Genomic DNA, 13,921 nt, shown 5'->3' on the forward strand with positions numbered 1-13,921 from the left:
AATCCACCACAGTGGTGCCCACAGGTGGGGATCAGAGTTTAACTGTCCCTTGCCCCCGAGAATTAGATAAAAAGAGTCTTATGAACTGTTTTAGCACAATGCTAAGTGCTGCAGCACACACCAAATGCTCAGCAACTGCTGATGATTATTATTAATCATTATTATTCTTTTAATAGCTTTTTAAAACAGTCTAAGATAGCACTGTATTCAGTTTAAAGTGACATCTATGGGCCAAATGAACTTTGAGTTCTTTCCTAACCTTAATACCATGATTCTTTGAGTCTCTTTTTTACAGATTTGGAAACTGAAGCTTAGGAAGATTGCATGACTTATCTGGAGTTACATACTAAGCTGGTGCATGACGTCCACATTCAGAGATATCTCCCTCCACTGAATATGCTGGTTTTCACTCCTTCATTTAAAAAATAGTGTATTGGGCACCTACCACAAGCCCAAAGGAGTATAATAAACATATACTGACAATTATTTATTGAATACATCCTATGTAATATTGTGTCACTGAATCCTCATCACAAGCCTATGATGAACCCCCTTCCCATTTTACAGATGGGAATGAGGCAGAGCAAGGTTAAAACAAAAAACAAACAAACAAAAAACAGGGTCTATTCTCATAGGGATTACAGTCTACTAAAGAGGATATAGGACAGTCAAACAAATAATTAAATATATAATTACAAATTGTTCTTGGAGTCGGACTGCCGTTGGAGCCCGAGTGCCCACCCTCTCCCTCAAATCAAGGTCTCAGGTAGCCCTGGCAATGGGTCTTCCTGCCAGTAGTAAAGATGGCGCTGAGAGCACGAGCGCATTTTCACACACCCCCATTACCCACAATGCAGCGGGGATAGGGGAGGCTCAGTTTCTGCCAGGAGCTAATATGGCTTCCATAGTTACACCGTTCTCTCTCTTCAACTAATCAATGACCTTACTTTCCCAGACCAGACTGTCAAGCAGGAGCTAAGACTCCTTTTACCCTGTGCTGACCGCTACCACAAGTGCGGTTGAAGCTAGGCGACCACCTTACGGAGTTAAACTCCGTAACCTGGGAGCACCACTTCCGCTGACGTCATTACGGCGACACGTGGATCCAAGATGGCGACGGCGATGGTGAGTGAAGGAGACTCCGGGAGCGGGAGCTGGAGCGGGGCCCTCCGGGGTATCCCAGGATCTTCCAGCACCCCATGCCTGACCCTGAGCCACCTCCGGGACCCCTGACTCAGGCCTGAGGGCTGCCTCTGACTGGGCTGGTCTCCCCCGAGATCCACCTCCCCGGCCCTGCCCCTGCAGTCAGGCTTGTCAAGGCCCCAAGTTTTGGGGGAGGCGCCGTTTGGGAGAGAGACTTCGGCTGCTACCTTCGCCGGTTCCCATTCTACTTTTGGTCTCCGCCCACTGTGAGCCCCATTTTCCAGTTTTCACCTCCCAGTCCTGACCCCTCTGAAGACCCCCGCCCCTGTTATTCTCATCCTTGCTCCTCCTCGTCACGTCCAGACCCTGCTCTCCCCGCCTCCCCACTATCCTAACCAGTCCGCGGATGTGACCTCCCCTCTGACCACCCTCCCAGCCCAAGCGCTGCCTCAGATCCTTTTCAGAGCCCTGTCCTCACTTACACTCATAGCTGTCCCCATCGCGCACTCCTCTTGACTGCCACTACCCCAGAGCTTGCCCTCACCTACCCCACCCCCATCTTTCATCCCTAGACGCTTCCCCACGCCTCCCGTCTTCCCTCAGTCAACTCCATGCCCCTCTCCTAGGGACCTTTTACCCTGTTGGTTCTCAAACTTTACTGTGCAAAAGAATCTCGGGGTGTGCAGGAGGAGGCGTGCTAAAAATGCAGTTTCCTGAGCAGCCCCTCTCCCAAAGATTCTAATTCCATAGGGCCAGGTGATGCCCAGGAATCTGCCCTTTTGTAAGCACTCCAGTGATTATGGTGGAGGCGGTCTGTGAACTACGTTTTGAAAAACACTAATAGCACCACCTCACTGCTGTCCTTCCCATTCCCCAACATGGCCACACAGCTCGTTAGGGATGAAGGCTCATTATGATGAAGCTATATGTTGGGATGAAGTCTGTGTGGATGAGGGTGGAGGTAAAAGAGCCATACTTGGAAGTTGGGTCAGAGCTTGCGGGCTCCTGATGCAGAACCCTGGAAGTAAATCTTTGAAGGACTGGCCCTTCTTCCAAAAGTTTAGTTCAAATTCTGCTCGTCAAGAGACCAAAACTAAAATTGAAGTCACTTAGTTCAGAATGATTTTCTGGAGCTTCCTGCATACTGCTTCGTCAGCAGATAATTTCATCCTGGGAGTGAATGACAAGGAAGGCTCAGAGAAAAGCACATTTGATTTTAGCAAAGGAAGATTCTGGCTTAAATAATTTGGTGTTGGTTTTCTCCAAACAGGGATATATTATTGACTGGTAGCAGTTTTCCCTCCTTCTCTTAGCTGACTGAGAACTTATCTTTTGTTTAATGAGGGATTCCTTATTTAGAACTTCAGAGGTCACGTAAAAAGATTTCATGACCTTACCTGGTGTGGTTTCAGACTTCAGGCTGAACCACGAATGGAGCAAATCCTCAAAGTAGTATATTGAAACTTGTATATATATATGTATGTATATATATTCTGGTGCACATTCAGAACAAAGATGGTGTGAGAACTTAACAGGAAATCACACCCTCTCTTGCTATAAGGAAAACATTGAATAAAGTGAATAAAGTAGTATTTACAGCACTGCACTGGGAAATCCCTGCCTTGGTCAGAGATTTTTAAGAGGTTATAAGTTAGCCATACATATATGTGGTACACGTCTATTTAGTCAGCAAATATTTGAGTACCGATTCTGTTCCATGAACTAGGGGTGTAGTTGTGAATTAGAGGGTCAAGGTCCCTACACTTGTGGAGCCTTTCTAGTTTGAGGAGACAGGCAGTGAACAAGTAAATACATGAACAAAATAACGTCACCAGTAAATGCCGTGAGGACAGCAAAATGGAGTGATAGTGATTGGGGTGACTGGATGACACAACTACTTTGGATTGAGTGGCCAGAAAGAAGTCTTCTCAGAGGAGGTGACTTGAGTTGAAACATAATTAACAAGAAGGAACCAGCCATTCAAAGAATGTTCCAAGCAAAGGAAATGGCAAGTGTAAGGGGCTGAGGTGGGAGGGAGCTTGGTGTTTTTGAGGAACACACAGAAGGCTGGAGGAGCCGAAGCATGGTGAGGGTTAGGGTAGGAGAGAATGATACAAGATGAAACTGGAGGGAAGCAAGAGCAACTGTTTAGAGAAGCATGCCTGGAATTGGGATGGACTGCAGTCTACATTTTGTTGACGGTCGATTGCATTTTCAAATAGAGTGTTGTATTAGGCTGCTTCCCCTTCCCATCCCCTTGAGGACAGTACTTGAAGGGAGCCAGCTTGTTCTCAGTTGGCACAGAGGCTGTGGAAAGGAATTTGGATTTTAGTCTAAGCACAGTGGAAAGGACGGAGATTTTGCCCAGCACAGTGACTCAACCTGTAATCCCATAATTCTGGGAGACCAAAACGGGGAGATCGCTTGAGCTCGGGAGTTTGAGACCAGCTTGGACAACATGGCAAAACCCCATCTCTACAAAAAAAAAAAAAAAAAAAATACAAAAGGAAAAAATTAGCTGGGCTTGGTGGTGTGCACCTGTAGTACTAGCTACTTCGGGGGCTGAGGTGGGAGGATCACTTGAACCTGGGAGGTCAGTACCAAGGATACAGTGAGCCCTGATCACAGCACTGCACTCCAGCTTTGGCAACAGAGCGAGACCCTGTCTTAAGAAATGACAACAGGCCGGGAGCAGTGGCTCACGCCTGTAATCTCAGCACTTTGGGAGGCTGAAGCAGGTGAATCACTTGAGGCCAGGAGTTCAACACCAGCCTGGCCGACATGGCGAAACCCTGTCTACTAAAAATACAAAAATTAGCCGGGTATGGTGGCACGCACCTGTAATCCCAGCTACTCGGGAGGCTGAGGCACGAGAATCGCTTGAACTCAGGAGGTGGAGGCTACAGTGAGCCAAGATCGTGTCACTGCACTCCAGCCTGGGCGGCAAGAGTGAGACCCTGTCTCACAAAAACAAAACAAAACAAAAAACCACCACCAACAAAACCCTGAAAGTACGGTGATTTAGCGTTTGTTGTGCCATGCAGGAGTACTGTACTGAAAACAGTAACTGATTTAAAGAAACTGAATGTGTAATGTATGCAGTGACCCACAGAGGCCAGTTTAAAGGGTGCATATGGAGAAACTTCATATCTGGGGCAATAGTGAAAAGGTGTGGAAGCAAATTTATTACGGGGGTATGTGAATAAGGGGCAAAGTGGAGTCACAGGGTTGAGTTTGATCTGTGTCAGCACTTCATTACACAGAAGTCAGAATAGTCCCCACTCCCTCATACACACCCTCATTTCATAACCGTTGGTGGGGGGGTGAGGGGTGCGGTAGATCTGCTTGGGAGTGTATGGGTCTCTGAGGTGAGTCATACAGCCAAAGAGGAACTGAACTAGTGGATTCAGTGGCTGTGGGAACAGCGGGGTTTTTGGTTTGTCCTTTGTTTTGAAAGTTAGGGTTGTGGGTGCAAGTGCAGTGGCATGTGAGCCTTTCCCTCTCTCCTTGGTGAATGGCTCTTCTTCCCCAAGCGTTGGGCTGCCATCTCCCAGAACGATGTTAGTATAGAGGGTGTTTCCTGAACCTGCAGGGGAAGACTTCTCCCTCCATAAAAGATAGCTGGTATAAACTGAAGTTCTCTTTGATTTTCCTGTCTTCTTCCATCCTTAGATTTAGACTACTCTGTGAAGTTACAGGATACAGTGTTGATCTAGCTAGGTCTGAACTGAGAGGTGGGCTCATGTCTCACTCTTTATGGAAAACGGTTCTTGGGAATATTATTTCACTGGAACTTGGGAAATGTCCATGGAGGACATTTCTAGATGTCTCAGGAGTCTAAAAACTTCAGCTTGGAGAATAAAACTCTGTACTTCTCTCACATCATTGTTCATACTGTTTTGGTTTTTATTATAATCTTTTTTATAGATATAATTCATATGCCATAAAATTCACCCCTTTAAAGTATATAATTTAGTGAGTTTTAGTGTTTTCATAGGTTGTGCATACACTAAATGTGATGGTTATCACCATTGTGTAATTCAGAACATTTCCTCACCCCCAAAAGAGAGTCTCCCTACTCTTCCCTCCCCACAGCCCTAGGCAACTACTAATTTACCTTCTATCCCTATGGATTTGCCTATTATGGACATTTCATACAAAGATAATTATATAATATGTGATCTTTTGTGTCTGGCTTCTTAGCATAATATTTTCTCTTTTTTTTTTTTTTTTTTTTTTTTTTTTTGAGACGGAGTCTCGCTCTGTCGCCCAGGCTGGGGTGCAGTGGCCAGATCTCAGCTCACTGCAAGCTCCGCCTCCCGGGTTTACGCCATTCTCCTGCCTCAGCCTCCCGAGTAGCTGGGACTACAGGCGCCCGCCACCTCACCCGGCTAGTTTTTTGTATTTTTTAGTAGAGACGAGGTTTCACCGTGTTCGCCAGGATGGTCTCGATCTCCTGACCTCGTGATCCGCCCGTCTCGGCCTCCCAAAGTGCTGGGATTACAGGCTTGAGCCACCGCGCCCGGCCATTAGCATAATATTTTCAAAGTTTGTTCATGTTGTATCATGTATCAGTAGTGCCGCATCCCTTTTTATGGCTGAATCTTCCCTTGTATGGATGTACCACAGCTTGTTTATCATTCATCAGTTGATGGACATTGGGATTGTTTTCACTCTTTGGCCGTTAGGTATAATGCTGCTGTGAACATTCAGGTGTAAGTTCTTGTGTGAACATAACGTTCAGTTTCCTTGGGCGTATAGGGGTGTAATTGCTGCATCAGTTCACACTGTTTTGCGGTTACTTGGGTTTGATCCAGTCCAGAAACAGAGGAATGGAATAAATGACATCAAGATTCCTTTGTGCTAATGGAGCCAATGCCAGTAGTCCCTCCAGCCCCAGTCAAAGGCCCAGAAACTGGTTTTGTTTGTTTTTTATTATTATTTGAGACAGGATCTCACTCTGTCATCCAGGCTGGAGTGCAGTGGCACGATCATAGTTCACTGCAGTCTCCGCCTCCTGGGCTCAGGCGATCATCCTGCCTTAGCCTCCTGAGTAGCTGGGACTACAGGCACGCACCACATCCAGCTAATTTTTTAATTTTATTTTTCCTAGAGATGGGGTCTTGCTATGTTGCCCAGGCTAGCCTTGCACTCTCCTGGCCTCAAGCAATCCTCCCGTCTTGACCTCCCAAAGTGCTGGGATTACAGGCGTGAGTCACTGTGCCAGGCTAAAGCTGTTTTTAATGGTGGAATGTGGTGCTAATCAGGTTGGATGATAGAGTCCTGGAACAGAAGGCCAGGAGCCTGAGCTGTGCCATCAGTCTTGTGTGCAGGAAGTGGCTGTTTCCTGTGGACCCCCTGTATAGGAGGACATGAGCTGATTGAAGAAGGAACACTGGAGCAGGAGCCAGCAGCCTGGGCTTGGTCCCAGTGCTGCCATTGATGCATTGTGTGGCCTGGGGCAAATGACTTTAGCTTTGTTAGTCTGTTTTCCACATATGACATGTGTGAAATTAAGGTTTGGACTTGATGATTTCCAGATTCCAAGTTGAAAATTTTGTAGTTTGGAATACTTGCATTTAAGGTGAGTTTTGCTAATATGCCTATAAAATCAGACTGATCTTGTTTTTTCCATGATGATGGTCCCTGTGATCTTTCCAAGCTGTTGTGTTGGTTGTGCTGTCTGTCTTATCACCCAGGTTTCCCCACCTGGCTCATGTTCTGCAGGAGCTACTGTGTCCTTGGAACCGAGGTGCTGACATCGGGCCTTCGTTAAATGTGTTTCTCCGGGGGTCCCTTTAAAGGAATGCCCTTAACCCCCCTCAGGAAGTACAGAGGAGGTTGGGATCACATTAAGTTGCCTCTTGGTTTCTGTTTTACAACTTGGACAAACGTCTCTCTTTGATCTTGGCATTAAAGAAGCAGGTCACAGAATGTTGGAGAAGGTTGAGTTTTGATCTCTGGGCACTGGCAAGAAGGTGGGAAGAACCCAGGATGAGGAAAGCCATCTGGCCACAGATGAATAATAGGAGCCATCTACCACCTTCAAGCCTGCTTTGATCCCTGAACCGTTTGCTGACACTAGAGTTTCCCAAATGGGGCATGGATGGGGACACCCAGGACTTCTCAGTTCCATCTCATTCCTTTTCATTGCTTCCTTCTCTCCCTTCCTAACATGGTTTCTCACCTATGCCTGATGCATTAAACCGACAGACCTCCCAGGGTTTGAAATCCTGGTCTTATGCTTGGTCCGAGAATATGGGCTAGCCTCCCAGCTCTGACACTGTGATTACTTTTGTGACTTTGGACTGGTTGGTTATATGATTTTGGGAAAACTGTTTGCCCTTTTAAGCCTCAATTACCTTATATTCAAAATTTTTTATTGTGGTAATAACAAAATCTACCACTTTAAGCTTTTTTTTTTTTTTTTTTTTTTTTGAGACAGAGTCTCACTCTGTTGCCCAGGCTGGAGTGCAATGGTGCGATCTCAGCTCACTGCAACCTCCGTCTCCTAGGTTTGAGCAATTCTCTTGCCTCAGCCTCCCAAGTAGCTGGGATTACAGGCATGTGCCACCACGCCTGGCTAATTTTTGTATTTTTTGTAGAGAGAGGGTTTCACCATGTTGGCCAGGCTGGTCTCGAACTCCTGACCGTGGGTGATCCACCTGCCTCAGCCTCCCAAAGTGCTGGGATGACAGGCATGAGCCACCATGACTGGCCCACTTTAAGCGTTTTTAAGTGTGCAGTTCAGTGGCATTAAGTACATTCACACGTATACAGCTGTTAGCACCATCCGTCTCCAGAACTTTTTAATCTTCTTATTTTTTAAACAAGGATGATATTCTCAAGGGGTTGTTGTGATGATTAAATGAACTATGAGATGAAAGTGCTAGCACAAAGAGGATGCTCTGTAACTTTACTCCAAGGCTTGAAGTCTTCCTGAGGTGAGCTATCTAAGCCTGCTGCTTGGGCTAGCTGAGAGTTCTTTTTTTTTTTTGAGACGGAGTCTTGCTCTGTCACCCAGGCTGGAGTGCAGTGGCCGGATCTCAGCTCACTGCAAGCTCCGCCTCCCGGGTTCCCGCCATTCTCCTGCCTCAGCCTCCCGAGTAGCTGGGACTACAGGCGCCACCACCTCGCCCGGCTAGTTTTTTGTATTTTTTAGTAGAGAGTTCTTTTATAAATACCCGAGGTGGAGACAGGAGAGCAGTACGTTTCTGCACTTTCTGGCGTCAAGGTTGAAGTCTGGTTGCCTGTTGCTTTGTGAGGGTGGTTGTTAGTTTCACCTGGACTTCCGCAGCCTGCTGTACGTTTTTCCTACCCCCAAATTACAGCTTTGAGTCTTTCATGTGTCTCTGTTCAACAGCTACTCTGTTTCTGTGGGCTCTGAAATAAAGGCTACATTTTCAGTTTCCTGTGGCTAATTTGTTTTTTGTTTGTTTGTTTGTTTTCTTGCTCTGTGAGTTCTTTAGTTCCCTGGGCCTGCTTAGTAAGTAGTCTCTAGCTGTCATTAGCCTTCATTCACATGCGGTTGGATTCTTGGTACGCTTTAACTGACTGGGTAATTGACTTCAGTTAACTGTTGGCAAACTGTGCCCAAAGCCTTTTTCTTTTTTTTTTTTTTCTCTCTCTTTTTCCTTTTTCTGTCTTTTTTTTTTTTTTTTTTTTTTTTTTTTTTTTTTATTGCTTAATCTGAGGGAGCAGTTACTGACATAGCCTCAAAATGGTGACTGTCGCCAGGCACAGTGGCTCACACCTGTAATCCCAGCACTTTGGGAAATGCCGAGGGCGGGGTGGGTCACTTGAGGTCAGGAGCTCAAGACCAGCCTGGCCAACATGGCGAAACCCCATCTCTACAAAAATACAAAAAATTTGCTGGGTCTGGTGGCAGGCACCTGTCATCCCAGCTACTCAGGATGCTGAGGTAGGAGAATCACTTGAACCCAGGAGGTAGAAGTTGCAGTGAGCCAAGATCGCACCACTGCACTCCAGCCTGGGCAACAGAGTTAGACTCTGTCTCAAAAAAGAAAAAAAGTGACTGTCTTTTAGAAAGTAAAAGAATCTAGTCTATTTTTAAGGAAAATGCTGCTTTTGCGGTAGGAAAGGCATGGAACAGGAACGAGAAAGGCTGTTCAGATTGACCAGATGTATTGCTGCTAGTTGATGCTATTTATGGGAAAGGAGATTGCAAGGCAGAGGGCTCCGGAAAAGGTTAACTTCTGGTTACAGAGAAATGCGAGTGAATGAAATAATTTTTAGTTCTCAGGGAAACTTCCTGTTTTCTTTGGAAAATGTTAGTTGTTCACACCTTTCAAACTGGGTGGGGTGAATTTGGAGTAGTTTGGGGTACTTTTGAGTCCTAGCAGCCCTTCATTAGACAGCTGTTTGGGGGAGATATTTCTGAGTGCCCAACCCACCCCACCCCCAAGAATAAAACAGATGGGGAGGGAAAGACCTTGATTCTTGGTTCTCTTGAGCTTTATAAGATTCCAGGTCACCTGTATCTTTGCCAGTGATGGCGTGTTAGATTACAGTACAAAAGGCTTCTAGATTGCCATCACCTTATTGCTTGATATGCTGCCTTTGCGGTCTCATGACTTGCAAACCAAGTAGCAAAAGCAAAATGACGTTGAATGGGCTGGTTCACATCTCTTAGGACTCCTCGCATGGCTCTGAACACGCAGAAGATGATTTACTAAATATTTAATTGACTTTTCAGACTGAACCTCACATGGGAGTTAATGAGGCGATCAATTACACTAAGGCCAGGCACGTTGGCTCAAGCCTGTAATCCCAGCACTTTGGGAGGCCGAGACCAGCGTATCACGAGGTCAGGAGATCGAGACCATCCTGGCTAACATGGTGAAATCCCGTCTCTACTAAAAAATACAAAAAACTAGCCGGGTGAGGTGGCGGGCGCCTGTAGTCCCAGCTACTCGGGAGACTGAGGCAGGAGAATGGCGTAAACCCGGGAGGCGGAGCTTACAGTGAGCTGAGATCCGGCCACTGCACTCCAGCCTGGGCGACAGAGTGACACTCCGTCTCAAAAAAAAAAAAAAATTAAAAGAAGATTTAAAGGAATTTCATAAGAAGCAGGTACTTTGCTACTTCCTTACAGAAAAGAACAGCAGACCAAACATTCTCTTATCAGGCTTCAGGAGTATAGGAGGTGATGAAGTCATAGAATCACAAAAAGTTGGAACAGTATCCAGGGGTTTTTACCAGAGACCCATGAACTTCTAGTCCTTGATTCTCTGTGTATTGGAATATTTTTTCCAAGAGCAGTATCTGTAGCTTTGTAAGTTTCTCAGAGGGATTTGTGACACCCTCCCCAAGATTAAAAATTGCTAATCTGTCTGCTTACCCACAAACCTGGTGCCAGAACCCCCTCTGCAGCCCACTTTCTGCACATCTTCTGTGGAACTCATCCAGGTATTTTCAGAGGCAACCCATTTCCTTCGCTTCTTAAAATATAAATGAGTATTTGTCTTTATTTTTAATTTTTTAATTTTTTTAGAGACAGGGTCTCACCCTGTCACCCAAGTTGGAATGCAGTGGTGGAATCATAGCTCACTCTAACTTCAGCCATCGGACTCCTGGGCTCAGGTAATCCTCTGACATAATTATAGACGTTAGCTACTATGCCCAGCCTAAATGTATTTATTTCATTTTATTTATTTTATTTTTTTGAGACAAGGTCACACTCTTGCTCAAGCTGGAAGGCAGTGGTGTGATTTCTCCTCACTGCAACCTCCACCTTCCAGGCTCAAGAGATCTCCCATCTCCGCCTCCGGAGTAGCTGTGACTACAGGCAAGCACCACCATTCCTCATTAATTTTTTGTATTCTTTGTAGAGATGAGGTTTTGCTCAGGCTGGTCACAAACTCCTGGGCTGAAGCGATCCACCTGCCTCGGCCTCACAAAGTGCTAGGATTACAATCGTGAGCTACTGTGCCCATAAATGTATTTATTTTGAGTAAGAGTGATCCATGTACGTGGAAAAATGTATTAAAAAGCTATAAAAGTATCAAAACATTATGTTGTATGCCTACCATAAATATACTCAATTTTTATTTGTCAATCTTTAAAAAGCTACAAAATAGATCAGGCGCAGTGGCTCACACCTGTAATCACAGCACTTTGGGAGACTGTGTTGCTCATAAAGGAATACCCGAGGCTGAGTAATTTATAAAGAAAAGAGGTTTATTTGGCCAGGTGTGGTGGCTCATGATTGTAATCTCAGCACTTTTGGAAGCTGAGGCAGGTGGATCGCTTGAGCCCAGGAGTTCAAGACCATCCTGGGCAACATGGTGATACCCAGTCTCTATTAAAAATACAAAAATTAGGGCTGGGCGCGGTGGCTCATGCCTGTAATCCCAGAACTTTGGGAGGCCGAGGCAGGCAGATTCTCGTGGGTGTGTGGTGGTACCTCACTGTGATTTTGGTTTGCATTTCCCTATTGACAAACGATATTACATATCTTTGTCATTCATATATCTTCTTTGGTGAATTTCTGTACAAATCTCTTGTCCATTTTTAAATTGGATTGTCATTTTCTTATTAAGTTTTAAGGCTTCTTTGTATATTCTGGATATAAGTTCCTTATCAGATACGTGATTTGCAGAGAATTTTCACCTAGTCTCTGGCCCATCTTTCCATTTTCTTAGTGGTATCTTTGGAAGTGTAAAAGTTTTTAATTTTTTATGAAATTTAATTTAATTTTTTTTAATGGATTCTGGTTTTGGTGTTGTATCTAAGACATCTTTGCCTAACCCAAGATCACAATGATTTCTTATTTTTCCATCTAGAGGCTTTTTAGTTGTAGCTTTTTTGTTTAGTTCTGTGATCCATTTTAACTTAATTTTTGTGTGTATGTTCTGAGGTTCCATGTGCATATGGCTACCCAGTGGTCCAAGCACTATGTTTTGAAAAGACTGATTGTTTCTCTATTGAATTTGCCTTGTCAGCTTTGTTGAAAATCAGTTTACTATAAATGTAAATATTTATTTCTAGACTTTTATGTTCCACTGATCTTTATGCATATTCTTGCCACACTGTCTTGATATTGTAACTTTATAATGTGTTTAGAAATTATGTAGTATAAGTCCTCCAATTATGTTTTTAAGGTTGTTTTAGATGTTCTGGATCCTTTGTATTTCCATATAAATGTTAGAATCAGCTTGTCAGTTTCTACAGAAAAACCTGCTGGAATTTTGATAAGGATTGCAGTGAATCTGTAGATAAATTTGGGGAGAACTGACATGCTGACAATATTGAGTCTTCTAGTCCGTGAACATGGAATATCTCCCCAATTATCTTCGTTCATTTCTCAGCAATTTCAGAATTTTCAATATACAAGTCCTTTTAAAAATATATATTCCTAAATGTTTTATTCTTTTTATACTAAGTGGAGCTTTTTTTTTTTTTTTTTTTAAGTTTTAGTTTTGGATTGTTGTTGGCTAGTATGTGGAAATACAATTAATTTTTCTATATTGATCTTGTAGTCTGATCTTGCTCAACTTGTTTATTAGTTCTAGTAGTTGTTTTGTGTATTCCTTAGGATTTTCTAGATACACAATCATGTGATCCGTAACTAAAAGCACTTTTTGCTTATTTCTTTTAATTTTTTCCTGTATGCTTCTTCAGGGATGCCCTTAATTATTAATGTATTTGCTTTAGTGCAGTGGCTTATAGTATAGTGTTGAATGGAAATGACAAGAGTCAGCATCCTTGCCTTGTTCCTGATCTTAGGGGAAATAATTCAGTTTTTCACTACTGAGTGTGATGTTGGCTGTGGATTTTTCATAGCTACCCTTTATCTGATTGAGGAAGTTCCCTTCTAGTCCTAATTTGTTGAGAGTTTTAATGATGAATATGTTGGATTTTGTCAACGGCTTTTTCTGCATCCATTATGATGTCATATGGTTTTTGTCCTTTATTCTGTTTATCTGGTATATTAATTGATTTTCAAATATTAAGCCAACTTAGGATAAACACCACTTGGTCGTGATGTATAAACGTAGATTCAATTTTCTAATATTTTGTTAAGAATTTTTTCAGGCCCGGTGCAGCGGCTCACACCTGTAATCCCAGCACTTTGGGAGGCCGAGGTGGGTGGATCACGAGGTCAGGAGATCGAAACCATCCTGGCTAACATGATGAAACCCCGTCTCTACTAAAAATACAAAAAAAATTAGCCGAGCGTGGTGGCGGGCGCCTGTAGTCCAAACTACTCAGGAGGCTGAGGCAGGAGAATGGCGTGAACCCGGGAGGCGGAGCTTGCAGTGAGCCAAGATTTTGCCACTGCACTTCAGCCTGGGTGACCGAGCGAGACTCTGTCTCAAAAAAAAAAAAAAAAAAAAAAGGCCAGGCACAGTGGCTCATGCCTGTAATCCCAGAACTTTGGGAGGCCGAGACGGGCGGATCACAAGGTCAGGAGATCGAGACCATCCTGGCTAACAAGACGAAACCCCGTCTCTACTAAAAAATACAAAAAACTAGCCGGGCGAGGTGGTGGGCGCCTGTAGTCCCAGCTACTCGGGAGGCTGAGGCAGGAGAATGGCGTAAACCCGGGAGGCGGAGCTTGCAGTGAGCTGAGATCCGGCCACTGCATTCCAGCCTGGGCGACAGAGCAAGACTCCGTCTCAAAAAAAAAAAAAGAATTTTTTCATCTGTTCATCATCATCATGAACACACAGGATAGTTGTCTGTAGTTTCCTTTTCCTTTTCTTGTGATGTCTTCACCTGGCCTTAGTACATGGTTTTTTAAAAATTTATTTGG

The 13,921-nt window shown here is 44.3% G+C and overlaps 1 protein-coding gene across 1 annotated transcript in view; it reads left to right on the top strand.

The window, feature by feature from the left end:
- The first annotated feature begins 875 nt into the window (after positions 1-875).
- Positions 876-13,921, top strand: part of TM9SF4 (transmembrane 9 superfamily member 4) — a 56,833-nt gene continuing 43,787 nt past the window's right edge. Inside the window, exon 1 of the mRNA XM_010352774.2 lies at positions 876-1,125. Within this exon, the coding sequence (XP_010351076.1) occupies positions 1,111-1,125 (15 nt within the window). The 5' untranslated portion in view covers positions 876-1,110. The remainder of the gene's footprint in view (positions 1,126-13,921) is intronic.

The sequence above is a fragment of the Rhinopithecus roxellana genome, chromosome 13 (assembly GCF_007565055.1).
Source record: "Rhinopithecus roxellana isolate Shanxi Qingling chromosome 13, ASM756505v1, whole genome shotgun sequence".
Lineage (NCBI taxonomy): Eukaryota > Metazoa > Chordata > Mammalia > Primates > Cercopithecidae > Rhinopithecus > Rhinopithecus roxellana.